At 40.1% G+C, this 24,735-nt stretch overlaps 1 protein-coding gene across 2 annotated transcripts in view; it reads left to right on the forward strand.

The window, feature by feature from the left end:
* Positions 1-5,263: 5,263 nt before the first annotated feature.
* The window catches only part of RB195_017657 (uncharacterized protein), a gene marked incomplete at both ends in the record, with an annotated part of 43,018 nt that continues 23,546 nt past the window's right edge, over positions 5,264-24,735 (forward strand). For both annotated transcript variants that reach the window (XM_064184746.1, XM_064184747.1), the window contains 16 exons: positions 5,264-5,323; positions 5,390-5,506; positions 5,573-5,707; positions 5,768-5,884; positions 6,011-6,076; positions 8,676-8,750; positions 9,537-9,669; positions 11,617-11,723; positions 11,852-11,949; positions 13,073-13,196; positions 13,263-13,394; positions 13,449-13,546; positions 16,031-16,100; positions 16,195-16,315; positions 16,466-16,569; positions 16,621-16,714. In XM_064184746.1, coding sequence (XP_064040627.1) covers positions 5,264-5,323; positions 5,390-5,506; positions 5,573-5,707; positions 5,768-5,884; positions 6,011-6,076; positions 8,676-8,750; positions 9,537-9,669; positions 11,617-11,723; positions 11,852-11,949; positions 13,073-13,196; positions 13,263-13,394; positions 13,449-13,546; positions 16,031-16,100; positions 16,195-16,315; positions 16,466-16,569; positions 16,621-16,714 — 1,651 coding nt within the window. The remainder of the gene's footprint in view (positions 5,324-5,389; positions 5,507-5,572; positions 5,708-5,767; positions 5,885-6,010; positions 6,077-8,675; positions 8,751-9,536; positions 9,670-11,616; positions 11,724-11,851; positions 11,950-13,072; positions 13,197-13,262; positions 13,395-13,448; positions 13,547-16,030; positions 16,101-16,194; positions 16,316-16,465; positions 16,570-16,620; positions 16,715-24,735) is intronic.

The following is a 24,735-nucleotide window of genomic DNA, read 5'->3' on the forward strand; positions in this document are numbered from 1 at the left end:
CAGTCTGTTCAGAGGAGAAGGAGTTCTTCAAAATCAAAATTAATCTAAGTAAAAAATGAAGAGTTTAAAATAATGAAAATTTAATCATATTTTCCTTGATCTCCGTTGAAATCAATGAACGAAGAATCTAAAAGATGTTCTCCTCAAATGTTCTGATATTCTAACATCTGGAGCGCATCTGGTATCGTCGAAATTTTCTTGTTTCCGTTTTAGGGAAGAAACTGCTCAAAAAAACTGAATATGTCTTAGAGGCATCACCCCACGAATCTGAGGTGGTACGGATTTCAGGTGGAATATTCGTACACGGTATAGTAGATTATGGAGAGGGGGGTGATTCCGTCCATTTTTCCTAATTGCTGTGAAAAAACGGCCAGAAAGATGCGGCACAAGGCTGGCGCGCTCCAATCGAACTCGTTGTAGAAAATAGCGCGCCGGAACGCTCGAAGCCAATGTTGCTATCCTTCTACTCATGTAGATTTTTTAAACTAGTATTTTGTGCTGTTTGATTCCATTAAAATTGCATTTGATTAAAGAAAGCTGTACGGTACACATGTTCCTGATACCAAACCGATTTGATTTCACCGAATAGCTACAAAATGTTTGATGAGACTGTACTTATTTTTAGCGCACGACTGACGACTAATTTCCGTGGAAAATGGGATCGAAGCATTACTTTTGATCTCTCACATAGGACAATCCGTGAGTGGTACTTGTGCCAATGATAATGCAAGAATGAGATTACGTATCGATTGATGATGATCACGTATTGTTTCATGCACCAAGATTTATGTGACGAGTGGTCAAACGACATGAAGCCCGATTTAGTTGCGTAAGCGGCTGCGTTCGTAGCGGTTAGGGACGCCAGGTACCCTTGCTAGCACCACTCATCGCAGTTCGCGATACCAACCGCAACGCTCCACCGCGCCGCTTCGAGCGCAGCCGCTTACGCAACTGCACCGAGCACCGATGGTCGGGTCGTTTTGATCCAACCATCCCCGTGTATCATCTTGGTGTACTATCAATGGTCTAGGGTGCTGATACAAGATGATCTCTGCATTAGCCTTAACTAATCTGATTACTGAAATCCGAAAGAGATATGTGTAGTCGGCTCAAAACGACATGAAGCATGGACAGTTGCGTAAACGCTTGCGCTCGAAGTGGTGCGGTGGAGACAGCGGTTGGAATCGAGGTGGGACCACGGCGAACTGCAGAGATGATTGGCGGTGGCAAGGATCCTCACACAACCCCAACCGCAAAGCTGCACCGCGCCGCTTCGAGCGCAGCCGCTGCAACTGCACCGAACCTCATGTCATTTTGATCCGACCATTCTCGTGTATCATCTTGTCATTAATCGTCTAACGGAGTGACACAAGATGTTCTGTGTATTAACCTTAATTTACATGAATATTGAAGCCCGGAAGGGATAGGAATGGGGAAGTTTTGATGAGAAATTGTTAAGAGCTCATTCTCATGCATGATGGTGCATCCTAGCGAATTGATAGCGATATTGGAGAGTTTTACTTTTCTTTCTCAGAACCTGGCCAGATCGTCGTGAATTGTCAGAGTGACCTACTGCAAGCCTTGATTTTTCCTGTGGATTGCGCCGGAGAAAGGTCTAGGATACGCAACGCAAAAGCTTAAGATACCCGGTCGGACTGAATTAAGAAAAAAAAGCTGGATCTGACTTTTAAAGCAGCTACAGAACTACATTGAAGGCCGTCAATGTATACTTCGTGTTCCAATTGTAATAAATATTAACTGCATCTCTTTTTTTGGTTTCATAAAAATACTCGTTTTCATCTTCTACTCCTACGGATCAGTTCGTGAATAATAATTGTGGGAGACTTTCTGGGCATCCTGTACCAAGAAGGCAGAGCTCCTAAGGTAAGTAGGTGCAATCGGCTTAGAACGACCTGATGGGCGCAACTGAGGAAGCAGCTACGCTTGAAGTTGCGCTGTGTTGCAGTTAGCGAGTGCAATCTACGTGGGCCCTTCGCTGGCAGCAATCGGGCAACAGAGATGAGTGATGGTCCCATGGATTTATTTCTGGAGCGAACGTTAGGTTTTTCAGGATTTCCTCACAGAGATCTGTCCTTATCTTATGCTCAGGGAGATATGCAAAGATTAAACTTTTATAGTACATTCATTCGTCGGTTATGTTTCAACACCACAACTTGCAAGTTTTTCTGTGATTGTACAGTTCGGAATTCCTTCCATAGTTTCTATTTTCCAGATATTTTCCAGACAGATGGATACGGAAGATAGTTGTTTTCAGACATAGTTAGCTGAAGAATGTTGGTCGTTGACCAGTAATTCTTCTCAGATATTCTCCAGAGAACGGACTCCTGCTTTTTTGACGAAAACAATCCTTCACTTCTTCATAGCGTCCAGTTTCTAAAACGATTGCTAAACATGTAACTGGCACCGTTTGGCAAAATCATGAAGAACATTTCACGGGGGATTAAAAATTCGTTTCGTATAAAACCACCTTTTTAGGCTCGTGAAATCAACTTTTATATGGATTTATGTATTTTGTGATGCACTTAGTGCCAGGTTTCGTTATTATTTATTTTGTTAATGTCAATCGAAAGTTAGGAAAGCTCATGAGGGAAATGTTTACTTTCCGTTAGTAATAGAACGGAATTTCAAGTGGTTTGGAATGTCGTCGATTTCAGTTTATTCACTTTGACCAGTCTAACTGCATTCCACTTCCACTGTAGAACTGGCAAGTGTCAAACCCATTAGGAAGTGAGTGCACTCAAATAAATCGCTCTAATCCATTCCTGAGTGCTTTTAATGCGGAAGAAGTGGAGATTAAAAAGGAGAACAAACGTCCACAGCTCGTTTTATAAAAAACGAGTTGTACGCATTTTTGGATGTATTCTATGCAAAAGCATAATAATTATTATTTAATACATAATTACTCCAAAGCATGAGGAGAAAACATTGAAAAATAATGGGAGATAAAATTCGGATGGAAGAATCCAAAGAAAAAGTAAGTAATCGTGATCCCTGTGACAAACGAAGGTCTGTTTCAATCCTAGAACTCATTTTCGTTGTTTTGTTTGAACAATTTCCGGTTTTTCGTTCAGTATAAAAGTTTCTACAGAAGAAGTCGTCTCGGTCGTTATAAGTTTCGGTGTTGTTTTTCCTCCTAACTGCTCAAGATTGTAAATGGGTCTGATATTATAAAAAGGCATGGGATGAGTAGAAATAGAAGCATTGAAGTAGTAATCGTAATGATGGCGGACTAAAGATGGAGATAAACTGTTCGAGAACATTTCTGTCTTGTTTCTAGCGCCTTTTTCTCTAGAAAAAATGACGAAAAAAGAAAGAAAAGTAGAGGAGTATGTAACGAATCCTCTAAAATACCATCCTTACTTATTATTATCCTTACAAATAACGGCACATGTGTATGTAGTCTATTTCTCATATCTTTCATTCTTACAGTAATAGCTCCAGCAGTAGTATCTAGATCATTTTATGGATTTGGTCACCACGAGTAAACTTTGACTCTTTTCTTCTTCAAATACAGATACTGCACGGAATTTTTTTTTATAAAACTCAATTAGCAAGAGTGTTGTTGAACTCGCAAGGCTAATGCTTAATCCCGTGTTTTTTTTCAGTTCTGGCTTTGAAGTGAACATGAAAGAATTCAGGCATCGATCCACGATGCAGCTGATCTCACCCAGATCTCCCCTTCACCATCGCCTCCTGCCGGATTCGATTTGTGTCCATCGCACAGCATTCGACACGCGGTGCCTGCTGTTTAGTCCGTTGACAACTGTGCGTTAGCGCCATGTGGCAGCTACACAAACTCTCGTTTTCTAGTTGAAATCTCTGAAATCCCACAACCGCACAACTCTCAGGATCATCTCAGCGGAGTCAAACTGGTCAGTCCGGAATTTCTGGCTGTTCAGTGCCGATACTGACCCGGACACTCGCTCGCGTCGCATTCGGGGATTGTCGGTGAATCGATCGGCGGTCGGCCGTCGATCCACAGCACAACCGTTCACCTTATCGCTCCGTCACGGTTACGTGTAACTTTCGCTGTCTCTTTGAAATTATAACTTTTTTCCTCGGGTACAGCGCTCAGATTCGATTGTGCGATTGATAATCTACGGATTTCGAAACATTTCGTTCATAGTTTTGTCGGATTTCCCCTGACCTTCAAGGAGTTTTCCTTGATTTCACTACATTGTGTACATCAAGCATATTTCTGGGCCATTTTTTCTTCTAGGAAAATTTGTTTGAGTGCTGATTCCATCGAAAGGGCACTTTGAATCACAGCGACCTCCTGAGTCTCATCCTCAAATATTTCAACTTTTGAAATTGAAAAAATGCTGTGCAATAATTATGAATACCGCAGGCTTCTTTCGTTATACGGTGGGCTCATGCATCTTGTCTGGAGATTTGGTTAGTTTCCTTCTAACAATTCATTGTTCGTTTATAAAACATACATCGCCTCCGCTTCTTCCTCTCGAGACCCCTAATCGCCAACCGCTAAGTCACTTCACAATACCACTGCGAGCGCCCCTAGCTGTCATTTTAATATTAGGTACGAAACCGGAATTTCTGAATCGATTCGATTTTCATCAATATTTGTTGTAATCAGCTTCGATCTGTACGTATTACATTGTTTTTTTTTCTGGAAAAATTTGCTTCTTCATTCAAATTCAAAGTTCATTCAAGTACGGTCTCCTTTGACGCCATGCGCCACTCCTTTTGTTTAATATTTTGTTAAAGAAGCGAATCGTAAATAATCCGGTAGGTTTCTATGTATACTAACTCCTATACTTTTATGGATATATTATTGCTTTTTCAGTCAGAGTAGGACCAAAGTTTCGGAAAAATCAATTTTATGTTCCATATCAATTGGTAAAACACCCATGTTACTGATTTTACCGTTTAATTGTAAAATTGTAGTTGTGTTCCAATTCTCTTATGTATTGCTTGTGATTGATGAAATCTTCGGAATCCCCGAAGGCTCCTGTTTTTCACCGCGACAGTTATGGACTCATTCATCTTCAAACACTTTGATGCTGTTGTTTCTTCCAGAGTTAATAAGGCCACGAATTTCTCTCTGAATTTCTTCAGCAGTCTTTTATTGTCAGTCTTTCGTCATGGTTGTGATGCTTCTTCTTTTGTCTCACTGTCCGTGAAACGAAAATATCAGATTTTTTTTCCCGGAAAAAAATCAATTTAGATTTGCCTGGTATGTACTGATCCTCCTAACTAACGCTAACCTATTAATAGCAGAAGAATGGCTACGAATGTTGCGTTTTACGCTGATCGCCTTGCTCAAAAAGAGCACGAGCTTAATGTAGGTTTAACTAGTATTGATTTCCACTAAATATATAAAAAGTACGAGTACAAAAGCACGTTTCAGGAGCTCCAAGCTACGTTTAACAGATATAAGCTCAAAAATAAAGTGAAATTTGATCAACTACGAAAAGAGGTCACAGCCTATTGCAGTGACCACGGGTATTCAATTAACGAGAAAGAGGTGAGCTTACTATGTAAATGACAGGCTGATTCTTCTGATCGATTTGTGTTATCGTAGTTACTTCAGAATAACGCTCTACTATTGATCCGATTGGCTGAAAATGAGCTCGCATTGGATGCTGCATACAGGGAGACTGAAAGTCTTCGTAAGGAGATGTCAAAGAAACAAATGCAACTCAACGATCAGCTCATTCTCATTAAGGTGAAGCCGTTAAGTCGTAGAGGTCTTAAACTCGTGGTTCAAACGCGGCAAATGTTTCAGAACATGGAGGAGCAATTACGTGCCTCTCAACCTCTGAGTTCCGTCGAAATTCAGGAGAAGAAACGTGCTGCACAAATGATCGATATTGATCGCATACAACAACAAATGCTATTCAAGGTCGAGTTCAAGATTCGTCTATGACTCGTTTGAGAAGGAAAAAAACTAGAACAAGAGCATAACTATGTTTACATAAATAACACGCAGCATGCATTTATTTTGCATCCATCGTATTTTTTTTTACAGGACGAACGAATCGTTGAGTTAAACAACGTGATCTTGGACAAAGAACGGCAAATTCTGGATCTACAGGTATGTCTCCATTTATGGATAAGAACCTTGTCAACTCAATTTGAGGCGGTACACATTCGTAGTCTGAAAGGCTGCTTTTCACGAAATGTTGTAGTAAAATTGATTTGTAAATGAAAACACGAACTTCCTGTCTCTCTTCTTAGCGTTACGGAAATATACACATTTGCGACTATAAATAATAGTATTGTGCTCTAATGGTGCTGCTCAATTATTTATCGCTTTTCGACTTGGAATTATGCCAACACACACGTGACGAGCGCTCTACTTCAGTTTCTTTAGCGCCTGCACGAAATTGACGATTTTGGACGAATAGCGTTACGGATGTAGTTCACAACTACGGACGTGATCACGCTCAATTCCTATTAGTTCACCTGGAAAGCGTGTGCGAAGCAGGATTGTCTGATTCCGTTCTTTCAACGATGCAACTTATTACATGAGTAATAGAACGAGCGCAATATGCTGCGCGACTTATTCGATATTGACCGCGATCGAGCTACATATGTACGATGGTGCTGATGCGACATTCGAGTTATATTGGTTGGATTGTGGACGACGGAGTTCCCCGCATTCTATCGCGTAAAAATTTGCATCGGTGGGGCTGCTTTTCATGCTCCTCGCTGGATTACCAGGAGGGACTGACTGTGATCACGCTCGTACTCGTTAACTACGTCTCTGTACCATCTACTCGTGAAGAGACTGCCTTTAAGGAATCCTTTACCATGGGACGATTTCTGAGAAATATTAATGCCCTTGATAAACGATAATTCCCTGCTTGAGCCTCAGTAGAGTAGAAAAAAAACTGTATAAACTGTGAGAAGACGCTACCTTATGGGATTTCGAATGAATAGAATTTTGTTCTCATCCTGAATGGTCAAGGAGAACTTTGTCTATATTCATGCCCTTAGCATTTTTTCATAACTACTGAATGAATCTATGATCTATTAATATCTATTATGATAATATTATGATCTATTAATCTTCGAGTTTAACCTATGAATCAATTTGAGAAAGAACAACACGTAAGCTAGAAATTTATTCAGCAATCACCACATTTTTTGTTTATCCAGAAAAACTGTAGCCATTTAACACTATTTTTTCGAGAAGAAAAGGCTCACTCGTAATTCCCATCTCCTCCCTTTCTTCGTTGTTTCCTCAGTTTGTAAGAAAAGGATAGAAGTATCGGGAAATTTTTTTTTCATACAAATCGGGTCAGATCTAGGTTGGCTAAACTGGGGTATCGTAACGGAATCTTCCCGACAAAATTTCAAAAACTAATTAGGTCTTGATGATTTTGAAATAAATAAAATATGCATGAAATCCCTTGACAGAATCATTTTTGCGAGTTCTTCTCACTAGTATTCGATCAAATGCGAGGTTCTTTTATGTGATGATGACAGAGGTGCTTTCTCTTGTTGACTTTCAACTTTCCTTGTTTTGTATTTTTTCGTCTTTCCTTGTAATCAGCTCTGTTTCTCAATTCTCTGGTGGTAATTCCATCAGAGAATAGAGAAACAGAGCTGGTTACGTTAAAAGATATAGAACAAGAAAAGTTGAAAGTTTACAAAAGAAAACACCTCTATTACTTTTTTTCTCAAACAAGATGATGACAGACTGTTAAAGTGATAACAAAATGTGAATAGAACTAATGACTGATGACGCTGGAGAATTGATTGTTTTATGAAAACTTCGAACATCATCAAAATTGCAACCAATTTTAGTTATGTATATGAATTTACGTATTTTTGAAGTCATTTATGCAAATGAATTTCAATGAAGAAAACCACGCTGAACAGCAAGGTGTAATATTTCTTTTTTTTTCGCAAAATATGACTTGTATTTAGAACACCACAAAAAATTCAGTGACGAGTGCGGTTGTAAATTGTTGATTCTCGAAGACAAGGTTTAAACTCACTCCACCTTTGATACCGTCTTATCTAAGTGTTTGGTTCCACTAACGAAATGAATTTGTTGCAGTTCATTAAAATTCAAGGAATTTTAGTTAGAAAAGACGTATCTCAATATTCATTCCGGAAAAAGGTCCTGAAAAACGTTTGCTGTCATCTTGAAGAAGTTTTGGAGATTTACTTTTTTCTTAGGAGTTTTGGTTTCTTTCGTTTGTACAAATTACTGAGGTGGAATTCTGAAAAAAAAAATATTGAAAGCTCACCAAAAAAATGCAAAGGTAATGTAAAAAGTGAAGAAAAAAGAGCACAGTTTAGATCTTGAAAAATTTCCTCCACCTTAGTTTTGGAAAAAAAAGTTTGTAGAAGAAGAAGACCGCGCTATTTGACCCACTGCTTCGACCGTTAGCATCCAGAATCCTTTTTTTTGCATGAACTTGATTGATTATTAGATTTCGCCTTTTTTCCCTCAAGAAAAAACTCCTCATGTACCAGAACCGTTATTCAGAATGAGTAAAGAGGTAGGAGTAATGTTTTATTACGGCAACAAACTAATATACACAGCAAAACTATCAACCTAAAACTCAAAACCCTCAATTCTTGGGGTCGTTCCATTCACTACACTTTGATTTTTGTGTATTTATTTTCTTCGACGTTTGGTCGCAGCTGAGACCATAATCCTATGTCCATATTTTCAGGAATTATGCCGTGAACAAGGCGAAGTGGCCAGCGTGACATCTCAAGCAGCACGTATCGTCCAGAAGCAGTGGGAGGTATGTATCTTGATCAAATCTAGAAGATTTCCTATCCGCTTCACGTGGGTAGCACGTGAAATATCAGCTGGGGTGGCGAAAAATTTACAAAGTCCCCAGATTAGCGAACATAAATACAAATACATAATAAAAACAAAAGTAGAAATTATCCTCGTCTAGAGGCGACTAAATCTGAATACGTTAGATATACACGATAGACATCTTGGCTGGCGGCATTTTATCTTATACAAGGAGGTTTTTTTTCTTCTGAATAGTCGAACATTCGAATATATTCACAGTACGATTTTATGATATAATTGTATCTTCTATTTTATCCGGTTCCCTACTCTTTCGAATAAAATATCCTGGTAGATCTTCTAAAGCCAGAGGAATGTTGCACTAATTAATCTATTTAAATTAATTTATTGAAAAAATAGTGTTCCATACAGAATTTAATTCGCAGCATGACCGCACTTCATCAGTATTCAGTCGGAGAAGACAATTTTACATGGTTAAAGAAATATGAGTTTGTTTTAGAGAATCATGAAGAAATATTGGTACTTTTTCTTTCTTCAATTCTTTTCTTTCTTTTCTTTCTTCAGCAAAGCTGAAGTGTCAAAAAGGCTTTTTTTTATTAAAGAAATACCTAGGTTGATATTTTACCGATATATTATTTATTTTAGCGAATGTCGATATTTTAACGTCTTTTTATCGTTTTCATTGTCTTCAATTAGAAATACTATGAAAAGCGAAGTTAGCTCCTTCTCCAAACAAGAAGTGCTTTTAAAGTGCTGCAATTTGTTTCAGGAACGAAACCGTGAACGTCGTGAAATTGGCACGGAAACGGATAGCTCACTATGGAGTCCAGCACGACCATCACAGAGGTACGCGGAACATCGAATCCGAGGTGAATCTCCTGGACGTGCCGTCGCTAACAGAGGTATGTATAGTTGGTGCCGTTGTTTTTTTTTTACTACGTAACCGTAGCGAGGACGCAATATCGTGTGGGACTCTGCATTTTGATCTAGGATAGTGACAGAAGTCGTCTGGGCATTGATTAACGAATAATTCATAGCTCCCGGTCCATTCCTCTATTTGATTTCTGTCTAGCTACACCGGCTACAAAATGTAGAGCAAAAATCAATGGATCAATGGCGGTATAATGTGGAGAGTTTGCGTCTATTTTTTTTAAGATTCCGAGCCCTTACGGCTCCATGTTAAGTGTTACCTGCAAGGGAATTGTATTTTCGGCACAATTCATCCAACGTTAATTTATAACGAGTTATTGTTACTTACTTACTTAGATACTTAGATGGCCCGTCTTCACTTGACGTGCGGGCCCCAGCATCTCTTCCACTCGTTTCGTTCCCTCGCCATTGTCATCCAAGATGTTCTCAAGCTTCGTGAGTGACGTTGACGAGGTCCTTGAGCCGTATCCAGCTGAGCTCTCAGCTGGTCCATCCGTGCAGCGAACACGTCACTCCATCTCGTTGGCGGTCTCCCTCGGGGGCGTTTAGCGTCCCTTGGGATCCATTCTAGCGTTCTTTTAGTCCATCTATCGTCGATTCTTCTCATGATGTGACCGGCCCATCTATGTTTTGCTTTCGATACATATTCCGCTGGGTCGCGAAGACGGGACATTGCTCTTAAGTCGGAGCTACGAAGACCGGCAAGGTGTTGTGTGCGCCGGTTAAACTTCAGGAGACATCCCTCAAGGGCTCTGTGGGTAGTAAGTAGCTTCCTAGATGTGGCCGCGGTGTCTGCCCACGTCTCGCTGCGTAACAGAGCGCTGGAAGGACTGTCGAGTCGAACAGATGGGCACGAAGATCATGGTCCGTCAGTTGGTCCGTAGCTTCCCTGACGGCTGCGAATGCTGCCCATGCTGCTCTCATTCTTCTATTCAGTTCTTCCTTCAAGTCGTTTTCCATGTTCATAGAACGTCCGAGGTATACGTATGACGGAGTTTCCACGATTTAGGAGCCTTCAAGTTGTACTCCTCCGTCCTCGCAGCGCGCGTTCTTCATGAACTGTGTCTTCTTTCTGTTTATTCGTAGTCCTATTTGTCGTCCGCGAAACGAAGGTTCGAAAGAAATCTTCCATCAACACGTATGCCCCTTTCTTCCCAGGATAGTGATTTCATTATCCATTGCAATGCAGCCGTGAACAGCTTCGGCGATATAGTATCGCCTTGTCGTACCCCTTTCCAATGGGTATGGTGAGAGGGCGGTGGAAAAGCTGTATCCTAGTTGTGCATCGTTCGTAGCAATTGACTAATGTCCTCACATACGACGCGTCCACACCTTGATCGACCAGCGCTGACAGTATTGCATTCGTTTCTACGCTGTCAAAAGCTTTCTCATAGTCGACGAAGGTTAGAACAATGGGCAGGCGGTATTCCCGGCAAACCTCTATGACCCTCGACACGGTCTGGATGTGGTCCAAGCAGCTGAACCCTTGGCGGAATCCAGCTTGTTCTTGAGGCTGGGCTTCATCCAGCGTCAAAGATATGCGTGTGAGGATGATCTTGGTGTATACTTTGTATAACACGCTCAGCAAGCATATCGGACGGTAGTTCCGAAGGTCCTCTCGGTCACCCTTCTTATGGATAAGAACGGTTCGCGAGGTCTTCCACTGGTCTGGGATCCTTTCTTTCTGAAGATAGGATGTCATGTGCGCTGCTAAGATTACATGAAGCGGATGGCCACCAGCCCGAAGAAAGTCTGCTGATATAAAATCAGGTCCGGGGGCTGTGCCAGGTTTCATGCTCTTGATAGTGACTCGTACTTCCGAAGGGAGAATCCGTGGTGGAGCTTCGCCAGTGGGGATGATTGGGCTTGACACAGGAGTTGACGAGTTATTGTTAGTTCGACTTTATTCGCAAATTTAGGAACGGCGAACACTTCACCACCGCCACTTGATCCAAGTGAAGTTCTCGAACGATCTGGCAGACGAGAAGACGATGATGACCTACCAGGCACTTCGAACTCTTTCTTGGTATTGACAGTTTTTTCACTTTTCTACCAGTAAATACCATGAATCGCTTAAATCGTGGAATTTTAATCATTATTTCAAATTCCTTCAGTAGATGTCGTGATCAGTGATGATGATTTTTAACGATTTAGGCTAGAAATCCAGATCTTGACTTGAGCTTCCGAAAGAAAAATCGAAAGCGAGTGACATTCGATCTGCTATCGACCGCTCAAGCACAACAATCGCTAAGGTTGGCAAACGCTATATCTTTTACGATTTTACTACCGTAATATCTTAGTCACTGAGTAAATGCTGACGTTTTATGCGTGAATCCCGTAACGGATACACTTCTTCCTTTCTTTCGAAGTTCTTCTCCCTTTCTGTTCTTTCTCTTTGTTGTCATTTTTCCATAAAAATTTCGGACATATTCTTTTTTTACATCTAGGTAATTTTCTTTCTTTGACGGGCTCCTCCTCTCTCTCTTAGAAACTCTACTATTCTTTAGTTGCTCCATTGATTTTTCCCTAGCTTTCAGGAAACTTTATCTTTAACTTTTCGATACTTAAGATTATTATTAATCTATAGAAATATAGAATGTAGAGAGGATTTTTGAATCGTCTCCTCCAGCGGACAAAACTTTCAAAACTTTCGAAAACTTTCAAAAAGTGGGCCCATTTATTGGTAATACATGTAACTTGATATTTTTGAAATGCACTCTTCTATTCCCATTCTCTAAAGGGAATATTTCACTGTGTTTTGAGAACATTCGTCAACAAAGACATAATCTTCCGTCCACTGAATCTGCCCAGTGCAAAATTGAACCAAACGAACAGACTGAAAGAAAGGAGAAAATGTTTCGGTTGTGAAGACTGTGAGATCCAGTGTTTGTGTTCTTAATTTGAGCCAGACACGAGGTTGTCATAGTCCTTTGTTCTTGGCTAACATTTCGAGGCGAGTTTGCCTCCTTCAGAGCCTTAGGATCCAGGGACTTTTCTGCCGCTGCTGGATAGCAGAGTGAGGCCTCGTGTCTGGCTGTGAACTTAGGAACACGAGAACTGAATCATCATGATGCCGAGACTTATCGGAAGTTGCACATGAAAATCGTGAAACTGTTTTGGGCTTTTTCAATAGTTGTACTACGTGTACAAGGGTAATCGACAAAGAAATCCCATCAAAAGGCGAGTGCAGCACCTTTTCGAACATCTGGTCTCGTTTCACAATGCAAAACCTCGATGTAATCCTATTAGGTTTACGTCGTGATCATTTCCACGAGCCATATTCTCTGTTCCAGTCGAAAAGTGGCCACTTTTCCTTTCTCATGTACTGTACAGTATGCTTACGATTCAGAGTTAAATTCATCTGTCGATTTTTAGCAACCGCTCGGAAGAGCAGTTCACACAGATGGTATTGGAGTTAACGGGTGAAAATGAGCGACTAAGAAGGGAATTATTGGATACTTCAGCGAGTTTGGATCGTCTCCAGAACAAAATCGATAAGGTTACCTCAAAAACTTGTGCGATGACAGCCGTTGCAGTCGTAAATGCCGTGATTTGAATAATTTAGGCTGACGATGACATGACAAAAGTCGTTCGTGAAGGCAAAACGCAGGCCTTGAAGGCACGAGCTGTAGCACAGGCGAGAATCAAGGAGCTTGAAGATCACATGGCCGAGCTGGATGCTCAACATGCTGAGCAGGTACGACAAGACTTCTGCGGCGAGTCTGCGAGGTGTCAGTGAGGATGTGTTCAGGTGGATCGCCTTCAAACTGAGATCGAAAGTCTGCGAAGCACCCGAGAATGGGAAGTGGAGCAAAACGCACAACTTCGGGAACAGTTAAACCAGGCGAAGTTCGTCTTTTTTTGCGTCTGTTAGATATTACTGTAAGTTAGTTGTGTCAAAAAAATGAAATCACAATGATGCTTGATGTAGAACAGCAAAGACGCACTAACGAAAGAAAATTCACCCGGCAGTGAGAGAGTGAGTGAAGTTTCGTCTTCCATTTTTTTGGAATTAATTCTGTTTTGAAAATATGCGTCGTTCTATCAAAACTCAAAAAAAAAACCATATTCTACCCAATATAGTATGTTTTCAACGATGATGTTGAAAAGATGGGGCGGGAACTATTCGAAAAAACTATAGAAAACCATAAAAATTGTAAAAATAGACTTGTGAAGAACTAAAATTGAGGTTAAATTAATGCTGGTCGGAAAATTGCAAAACGGTGAATTTTGAAAATTGCAAAACTGCAAACTACTGCAAATTCTCTGAGAAATCATACACCTAAAAATTTTTGGAAAGTTTCCCCCTTTTCATAACTTGTGTTATCCACATAGGACCTTAACTGGCTTTTTATAATGTTGCCAAATTTGATGATTACATAACTCTTTGTTTTCTTACTCGAACCGAGCACTCCCCGAAAATAATTTCTCGTGTATTCTGAAAATCTGGAGTCATTCAAGGATTAAGTGGAGTGAATCTACAACCTTTGTTTTTCTTCTCCATTGTTTCTTCTTTCCGAGGTTTTCTTTCTCACATATTTCGTGTGGCGCGAGCGCCATCACTTTCCTGTTTGTGACTCGGGAAGAAAAAAAAAACAATCGGAGAGAGTACAGACGAGTTGGTTACGTTTCGCTGAAGTCTTTCTGTGAAAAAATGCACCAAATTTTTCCTAGATCCAGCTTTTTTTAATTTTTTTTCCTTATCAGTTCCAAAATGAAAAATAAGAATGATCTACCTATTAACGAAACAAAAGAGAATTGAGTTCAACTTATTCCTTAGAAAGTGTTACGAAATAAATGTTTGGATCTCATTATGGATAGAGGTAGGGGTGTAGTCCGTAGACTGTGTATATGATTACGCTCAACTCGCAATAGGGAACCAGACAAAGGCGCGTGAAACATCCTTGGTCGCACTCGTGTCCCCAACGATGCAACTTACTACGACACTAGACGCTGAATGATAAGGGAATTTCTCGCCTTTTATCGCGCAATAATTTGCATCGTAGGGAGCACCGGTGCCACTAAGGCTCACGTAAGTTATTTGGATTACTCGTCGGAAATGAGCGTGATTGCGTCTAGAGTCGTCAACTACGCCCTTACTCCCATCTATAATACATTTCGTGAAGAAATCCAAACATCGCTAACTTCGTAATATGCTGCCTTCAAGCGATGGTAATTTTGCGTTGTACATACGTCTGCTGCCCTTGTAAATAACAGGATACTCCTTCTTTTCATTGTATTTTCCTAAATAAAGTGTGGAACCTAAGCGGAACTGAAGACAGTTAGAAAGTACAAGAAAAGCTCATATTCAACTGTCCTCGTATATTGGCAATGATGAAGTATTTTCTATGCTTCATTCAAGTTAACGTTTTTTTTCCAAAATTTAAAGTGAGAACTTTAGATCTCAGCATTACAAATAGGAATTTTGGAAATATTCGGGTTTTATTCGCAATTTCAAATAAAAATTCTTTAGTAAGAGTGCTGTGGAGTAGGCTAGCGTTGCTTAATAATAGAAGGTTATCTATGCGTAGGAGGTGGAGAGATTGACTATACCTGATACAACTAAGAGTTTTCGCATAGGGCTAGTTTTGTAGTCTGTCCCTCGGCACTCACTCAGCCTTTTTGTTGGCAGGACATAATCTCAGATAATCATAATCAATATTCTTAGATAAACCCTAGGGGTGGGTGTGGAGCAGTCGGTTGGAGGTCCGCTGGGGCCACACGGTCGATGGTTCGAAACCGTCCTGATGTGAATCAACCCCTTCATTCCTCCGGTGTCGATAAATTACTGCCAGACTTGTGCTGACTTGCTGACTTGACAGATTTAAGCCCCATGGAATTTAGTACTCACTTATGCACTCACATTCTCGCATAGAACACCGGAAATCTCCAGCTCTTGCTATTGTCGAATCGATAGCTATTCGAGAAAATATAAACCGCTGAGTCTTCATGTCCAATGCGATCTTGACTTTTCCTTAATTTTCCGCGCGTGTTAGAAATCTGCGAAAAAAATTGAGGACGGATTCCCCCTGACTCTTGGCAATTTCTACTGTAACGCCCTGGTTTGTTTGTAGAGTGGGAATTTCTTTCTCCTACACTTCACGTGGAAACAAGTTTTGAACTCCCGCCGTTATCAGAAGACATACCCGCCACCGCCGGCTCGTACACGTTCTTGCTAGTAACCACGTAATGATTCGATAGTCACATAATCAAAATTCTGATAGTTGATTCTGATTCCGCACCTTAATCGGTGGTGTTCATGAGCAGAAGGAGAAGGTGTGTATGGCACTAACCGTATCCAGAAGACAATACCGTACACAGCACTTCTTTTAGGACCAAAAACCACAAGTTGACAGAGGAGTTGGACGCGAGTGAAAAGACGAATCGAGATTGGGAGGTTAAGGTGGGCCAGATGCACACTCATAACGGATCCGAATAATCCAGAAAATTTGTATGGTTCACGGAGAAATTTGTCCAGGATTCGAACTTCTGTTCAGGTTGCACAAGGTGAAGAATTCCTGGATCAACTTATCGAGGATCTTGCTGAAGCCGAAGACATTATTAACTATATGGAACGGCAGAAACATAGCATTCTTGACGACGTGGACAAACTTAAAGGTGGGTGATGTGTTTCTCGAACATTTTCCGGATGATTCATGGTTCCGTGGAAATGTTCTAAGTAAACAAAGAATCCAAATGTCGACTACATTCCTTTTTTGTGCACATTAATGAAGCACATTCCTCCCGGGTGAAGTATGTCTTTTCAAGATGCGATCATCGCTCAAGATCAACTGATCGAAATTCTCGAAGCAGACGTCGTCATCTACGAGGAACATATAGGAATTCTTCGCGAATCATTGGGAGCTTCTAAGGTTATTTTATGATTAAATAAAGTTGCAAATCAAATAATTTTTGAGTTATAGGTCGATCATCGAGCTCTCCTACGATCGAAAGCCTTCGAAACGAAATTGAAAGCGCTTGAGAAGGAAAAAGAGCAGATCAACAGAAAATCTAATGGTGCGTTTTTACGGTTCTGAAAAAATTTAGGGTATAGATGCGATAGTCGAAGCCAGTGCTCCGACCCCCTTCACTTTTGGTAAAATGATTCTCATCACTTGAGATGCAGCCCAAGAATTAGACCCTCTTCATCTGAGGAGGGTCCGGCACCTCCCTATCGCATCTATGATTTAGGGTGATCTTTTAAGGGTACTCTGCCATCCATGTTTGGTTTTACCGGATTGCAAAGACAATTCCTATGCCAGGAGTTTAATTTGTTCTTCTTAGCCGTTCATAGAACAGCCAGACCACCTTATCTCGTGTCAACACTGAAACTTTTTTCATTTGATCGGCAGGAACCGACCAGCGGTTTATCATCATCCAGTGTAAACCTCTCAGCTACATGAGTCATGAGTCAACAATTCGTGCAGGTTATCCACAAATGATATGTTCTCTAGTTATGTCGCGCTGTTTTCTCGTTTCCAGACCTAACCGTTTGCTACCCTGAAGCAGTGAATTACGGTGGCTCTCTGAACTGGTTCAATTCATATGGAGCGGGCCAAATATTTTGATGTCTGTCACTGATAATACCCCTAGGACAATAGAAGACAATAGACGAGACAATAGATCGATTTTGTCCTAGATTCATGGGGATAACGTGAAATTTGACGAGATATCCAGGTTGTTTTCGAAAAATTTCGTAGGAAGATGAGTGGAACATGCGGCAAATTTCCAAATGAAGATGATTTTGTAAATCTAAGATTGTCGTACTCCGTGAAGATCCGGAAATGCACATGAAGGAACTCATGGAGGAGATTTCCTTTCGCAGAGATTTGAGGCATATGGGTCACCAATTTTGAGGGGAAAAGGAGAAATTTTTGTAAGTTATGTTTTTTTGTTGATGGAAAACTAAATCACAAAAGAGGTGCTCATTCAGCTTGCCGTTGAGGTGATTGCATTGTAACATGTATGTATTTATATATTCATTTATATTACCGCATTATGCATTGAAATTCGTGCCGAAATTAATTCCCAACGCAGAAGAAAGAGTTGGAAAATGCAGAAATGTGCGCCTGTTTTTTTTTGTTTTTGCCTTGTTTTGGAGGAATCAAAAGGTCGACGTTTAAAGACGTGATTGACGACGTCCATTGGAATGCCAACATTTTGAGAATGATGGAGAGATATCGCAATCCCGAAAAGAAATGTAAAGAAAAAGAAATGAAAGGAAATCGACCCGATCGAATTAAAGGCATCACTCCACGAATCAGATTTCAGGTGGAGACTCGTATACAGCATAGTAAATTATGGAGAGGAGAGTGATTCCGTCCATTTCTTCCTAATTTCCGTAAAAAAAACGGCCCGGAAAATGCGGCGCCGCACAAGGCTGGCGCGCTCCAATCGAACTCCTTGTAGAAAATAAGTGCGCCAGAATGCCCGAAGCCGTATCTTCCAGGCCGTTTTTTGCGGCAATTAGGAAGAAATGGACGGAATCATCCCCCTCTCCATAGTCTCACGTCCCGTATACGAATGCTCCACCTGGAATCGCTACCAGCTCAGATTCGTGGAATGATGCCTCTATGCATGTACATAGAGTAAAAGTTTGAGTTTCTAGAGCAGGTGTCAAGAGGATATACAGAATTGTGTAAAATTTCAGAAATCACCTTTAATTACGTAAAGTCCCCATGGAACTTGACTCATTCAGTATGCAGGGGATTTTAAAAGACTAGAAAAATTTGATTGGATTAACAGTTTGCGGAACAGAAGTAATCGATTTGTTTTCAAAAGAATTGTCGATCATCGAGTTTGATCAATCTGCTCATGTATAAAATCTATCCGATCGAATTCTCCACAGCCTTAGAGATGAATAGGAATTTGCTGCGCGAGCTGGTCATGGCTACTCTTTTTCTTTCCATTTGTTCTCTACATTCTTTTGAACGCAGTTGTCATAAATAGTTTCGGTTTACAGTCATAATACATATGTAGACGCTCCCATGTTCTCGAGGAGCAACCCACTCAGAAACTCAGCAACGGTAACTCGCATAGTATGCATGTACTACGTCCATATACTATGTTTGCAATCATAACGTCAGGATAAGTAATGTAATTTTGAAGAAAATTTTCTCTTTTAAAATTATGCACATGGCATGTGCTCAGTATTCAGTGGTTGAAAGCTGTCAGTTGTCGCGAAATTCTTCCCAATTTCAAGTTGTTGCCAAGGACTTTTGCATCCAGTTTTTGTGAATTCGTCTTAAACTCTCAAGAATAACTTTCACTCAAAAAAAAAATGAAAAAAAGAAGAAGAAAGGAATTCGACCAGATTGTTTCTTTAAATTCGAAATGGAAAAGTGAGGAAAGTGCCGAAATGTTAGGAATTCTCGCGAAATTTTTAGAAGCTATGCATCGAATTATAGTTTTCGGACCAAATTGATAAGCCTTACAGACTTGTGGTGACCTTTCTTCACTTTTCTCGCTACTGTTATGTCATTTTTGGCGAAGAAGGGCATTGTTGAGTGTTTTTCACCACATGATTCACTGTCGTACATATTCGAATAGTAAAGAGGTAAAATTGAGAAATTGAAAATTTATGATCTATAACCCGTGACAAAGCAAGAAGAAATCAGCTTATACCGAGAAAAACAGATAAGGTAAAAAAATATCAAGCAGAATATGAAGAATTAATAGTGTTGTATCAATACAGCGAAGTTGAAGCAGCACCGATTTTTTTCTCGGGAAACAAACACGTTTTGATTGAACATTTTTTCGTTGCATAATATTTTTAAAAAAAATTGTTAAAAGCCGTTAATTATTAACTTGATGATGAATAAGCTCAGAACGGGAATTCGATGAGGTGTCCGTATTCCCTCGTGACGACATAGTACTTGCTGAGAAGGCGGAATTCTTGTACGCAACTGCCATTGTGGCTGGAATCCCTTTATTCATGGATTGATATCCTCGAAACGCGTAACCGAACGTTTTCATCGGAACTCGTGACGACTTTATCACCTTAATAGTAGAATTTTTAGAGGGTTAGGACAAAAAAATGTTAACAAAGTCGTTTTGAGGATGACCGAACTGCTGACAACTGTGCTGGACTGTTTGCTCTGATGACGCAGCAAACGCGAACAATAATATTTGAATTAAAAAGAGTCGTTGGGAAGTGCTGTGTAATGGGTGCGTGTAAAGAGGGTCCCGGCGGAATTTCAGCCATGCCCCGGTCATGCCTCGTCAGAGCAATTAGCGATGGTGCGTGTCCTAAAGAGATTCACTTTCGTTGGCACCTAAATAACTGACTCTGCTTACCTACCGCTAATCATACGCTGCGTCACCGGCTAGGATATAATTCACTATTTGTTGAATTGTTCTGGAGAATCAGACACATTCACTTCAATTTTGTAACATGAGGTGACCTCAATTTAGTAATCGTACCAGAAGCAAGAGAAATCCTCACGTGAAGTATGAGATAAATATGTGTCTAATAGCTTCGAATTACGTGAAAATTTTCGTTAAAACGGAAAATTCCAGGTTTCAAAAATAACTCAAAATTAATGAGAATTATCGTTATCCTGTAACTCCCAACTGCTTTTTTGTAGCCTAATTTATTTCTGGACAGAGGGACCTTCTGTATCTCTGACTTCCGGGAACTTACAGGAACAAGAAGAGTTCAAATTTGGTAAGATTTCTAGACTTTCTGAAGGTGATATAAAGACAAACTCATTCCCTTTCTTCATTAGAACACCATACAAAATCCCATATACTTCAATCTAACGCTATTATTCTTTGACTTATTCGGTCATTTCGACAGCTCACACCACTCTTCTTTGCATATTTCCTTGTAACTGCGCAGTTTTCTGCGTCTATGTGGTAGGAAGGACATCTACGGCGGTTGTCTGCGTCTTCATGAATGACTGGAGCGTGACCTCGCCGAGATATGTTCGCGTATCCGCCGGCATATCCACTGGGCACGTTATGTCTCGGAGGCATTCGCAGAGAATCCGCTGGGACCCTCTTTACCGTTCCCCCTGTGTAATCAGCTTATTTCGGCGCGGCGAAAAAATATTCGGAAATAGACATGAGTATGTGAAATAATGTTCTGGAATTTGCGGAATGGGTATGATAATGGTAATAGTTCTAGTAAAAACAGTAATAATAAGTGTTATTGTAATAGATGTTTTGAAGTTAGGTGGAATGTACATGCCTGGAAATGATGCAAAATACTTCTAAATGCTGGAAAATACTTCTAAATGTTTTTTGTGCATTCCCCAACTTGTGACTGTATTTTGGAACAAAAGCAACGTGGTTTTTTATATTCAAGAAAATGCAGTTGCTCGAAAACCATTATGAATGTCTGTCTTCGCTGAATGGGGAAATTTATGACAACAAAGTAGTTTATGGCAGTAGCAAAAATAAGTAATGAGTAACTGTAGAGAAATGAAATGCTTCAATGCAACCACCACCGAAAGTTATTATTGATTATGATCTGATTTTTTTGGTGATCTGTTCATGGATCTTACTGAGTGTTTTCCCACCGAAAAGGATCATTTTGGGTCTTTCTAGTGTTCTTTTTATCCTCCCTGTCCTTGTTTTTTGGTCACGAAACGATATTTAATCGTAATGGTAGCACCAAACAGCAAAGAATACGTGGACGTTCACTTATGTTGCAAAGTACAGCATAGCTTTCTGAGTTTATTGCAATCCATGAAAGAGATTCGGCTTGAAGATAAAAATGGAGGCCAAACGAAGTAGATGGTGGATTTCGATTCGATGAGAAAGGCGTGGAGTTTGTCTAAGAAGCACCCCTTGTTCTTGTTAAAAAATATTTTTAGTAACATGTTCTTAGCACCTTCTTAGAAATTTCAAGTGGGGCAGTAGAGGAAATCCAGAAAAGTCGTTAAGTTAATCTCGAAAGAATGCTCGTTTTGAGGCAAATTTTTGTCGCCTCAGCGGTGCAGACCTTATTCGGCCGATTATATGGTGAGCAATTAGGCAGTTTCATGGCATTTATGACTGGCACTGCTGCAATTTCCGCAAATTTTGTGCATTGCTGTCGCATTACATATGTTAAAAAACAACAATTTGTCAGAATAGTTTAAAAATAGATTGGAACTCAACTTGCAAACGGATATTACGCCACTAAACCACTTACATCGCATTCACATTTGGTACAATGTTGTTGTCTTCGTCGGAGACAGCAATAAATCCCGCAGGGGAAACATAGAATACCGTAGAGTAATCCGGACAAAGTGTTACGCCAATGTACTGTTCGAGATTGACAGTCCGGGCATGAGCTTGCCGTGGAGCTGGACGAGGTCATCAGGCAGGAGTGTGAGCCGCTGACGCTCTGCGACGCGGCGGTGACTGAGGACCGAGGAGGAAACGAACGGTCGATAACGATCGGTCGGCTGAAGCGATTAACCTCATCAGACCTCGCGAAATATAAAAATTTTCGACGTAACTACGTCATTCGTCCTCTAACAACATGATCCGGTGAGATGGGTGCATAAACAGTGACAGATTCGAAGAATAAAAAAAAGTCGAGAAATTTACAGTGGAGGAGATGTAAATTTCCTGTCGGCTTTAGAAACGGTCTCTCTGCATGATGTTTGCGGGACAACTAATGGATTCCTATTTAGTACATCTACATGATATGTCCAATTACGCTGCTTTCAGAAAGAAAGGAAAAATGAAGCAGCTGAAAATCACAATGAATGAGTAATGAGGAATGAAATGAAAGCAGTGAAACAAAATGAAAGCAAAATGGTGACAATCAGAAAAAAAAATAAAGAAGGGCAGAATTTCTGTTAAGAGAAGCTGCAAGATATATTTTAAATTTTTCCCCACTCTTTCTACCAATCTCGCTGCTTTGCATAAACCTAAGAGATTCCAGGAATTCAATTTGTAGAGCATGGCTGCACAATAAACGATAGGAGTATTAGTCATAACTGGTTTAGGTATTCAATTCTTTTAAGGATTCCTACTGGTTATGGAATATTTATGACTAATAGGTGCCCAAACTGGTTATGGTTCAAGGATATGAATACATAAATCTCTACCCTGCAAAATCCAGAAATATAAGATTTTTTTGCTAGGTGTTGTTAAGTTGAGCAGTTTGAAAGACAAAATCGTGAACGATTAGTCAATCTTTTTCTTTTCGAGGGATTCAGAGAAGAGAAATCTGCAAAAAAAAGCGAAAGAAAAAGGATATTATTGAACATGATTCTGAGGTAATACAATGAGAAATTTAGGAAAAAATCGAGAAGAAAGGCACTTGTATGTTGGCATCTTCTAGTAAGGTTATTTCAATCTGATGAGAAAATGAACACAAAATAAGCAAGCCAAAGTGTTGTTTGTGCTTCTACAAAATTTTCACCGTGAAAAATTTAGGGCGAAAAAGATTCATGAACGATTTGCCGAGTAGTTCCATTTGTGAATTCCCAAAAAACGTAACACCAAATTCAAATCAATCAAATGAGCGGGTAGGCCGGCTCACTAGTGGCGGTGACAACAATATGAATCATTGTGGGAAACACAAAAGGGCGGCACTATGAGGGTAGGCGCTCGGATCGCTGGGAAAGAAAATTGGGAAACACAGGCGAAGAATTTCCTATGCCAACCGCCGATCGATACGTAGAATGGGCGGGAAGTGGATTTCCATCCCTCATCGAACATGGGTACAGAATGGCGATAGACCATGTATGATCGAAGAAAAAACTCCGAGGAATGTCCTTGGTGTGATGGCGTTTAATGATGCCTCCACACATACACGCGTAAATGTTTATTGGGAGATTGTTGGGATTTATTTGAGAGGCGAGACGTTGTTTTGGGAGTAACGATTACAGGCCGAAATGATCACATTCGAAGTACTATGTACAGGTCAGGCGATGTTTTCTTTTACGCTTGATAAGAAGTTGACTGTGCGATCCAGTGAACAGGCGCTGCCGTACAAAAACCGGTTGACTTGTCATGTGTACGTACGTGTGACGTTTGCCCTTGAAGTGGAAAATTCTCCATTTCAGCAAAAGTTTGCTTCGAATACTGAAATTCTATTATTATGCCAGGCACGCATCTGCTGAGATTACAGTGTTGAATTTAACCTGTTGTGAAACCTTCATAATTTTGAAGTTGGAAAAACCGATTGGGTTTGCCGCACGGGTGGTTGCACATACCATTAAGTATGAGGAGAAATTTGAGGAAAAGAATGTAAGGAATTGTTTCTGGCTTGTTATTTTATTTATATTGTTTATATTTTATTGTTATTTTATTTTGCTCATAATACATTTCTCTCAATTGTAAGAGAACAAAAATAAAATAATCTGATTATGATAAAACAATAATAACACTGCAGTAGCACCTGGTTGATTCTGAACTCGAGTATGTTTTTCAGTGCATGATGCTGGAACGAAAATTCTATTGAATTTGATACATAGTGCTCCAAATTGTGGTTTCGAATACGCACTTTCACAGATTTACATATTGATTATTTCAAGTTACTGTATATGTTCAGCGATGGACAGTTTGATTGCCATACCTGGATATAAAACAGTAATTCAGAACAGTTCAACGTCTAATTCTGCAAAAACGCGTATTTGAAATAACCGTTTGACGCCACACTTTTCAAAATTATCCTTCCACACCATGTTTAACTTGACAGTAACAGTGAAATTCGTAAGAACTTCGATCATTTGTTTAAAAACCAATTACAACCTAGTAAATTAGATGACATAATTGAAATTTTTGCCTTAATCTTATGTACAGAAGAATAATGAACTTCTAAATCGTATCGAAATATCCGCATAATTGTTTTAAAGCCCAGCTATGAAAAATTCCAATCATTTCGAATCGTCTTTTCAGAGATCACGAAAACCCCACTACTCAGGACAAACAATGACGTGTAGAATTTGAAATTTGTAGAATTCAACGAAAAAGCTCAAAGGATCGTGTTTGCGCATGATTACAACGTGCGATTCCACTTCATCTATCAATTCAATAGCGTTACGTGAAAGATTTTCATCGCATTACGTTGTATCAGACGCCACCTGTTTGCG

Source organism: Necator americanus, chromosome II, assembly GCF_031761385.1.
Source record: "Necator americanus strain Aroian chromosome II, whole genome shotgun sequence".
Lineage (NCBI taxonomy): Eukaryota > Metazoa > Nematoda > Chromadorea > Rhabditida > Ancylostomatidae > Necator > Necator americanus.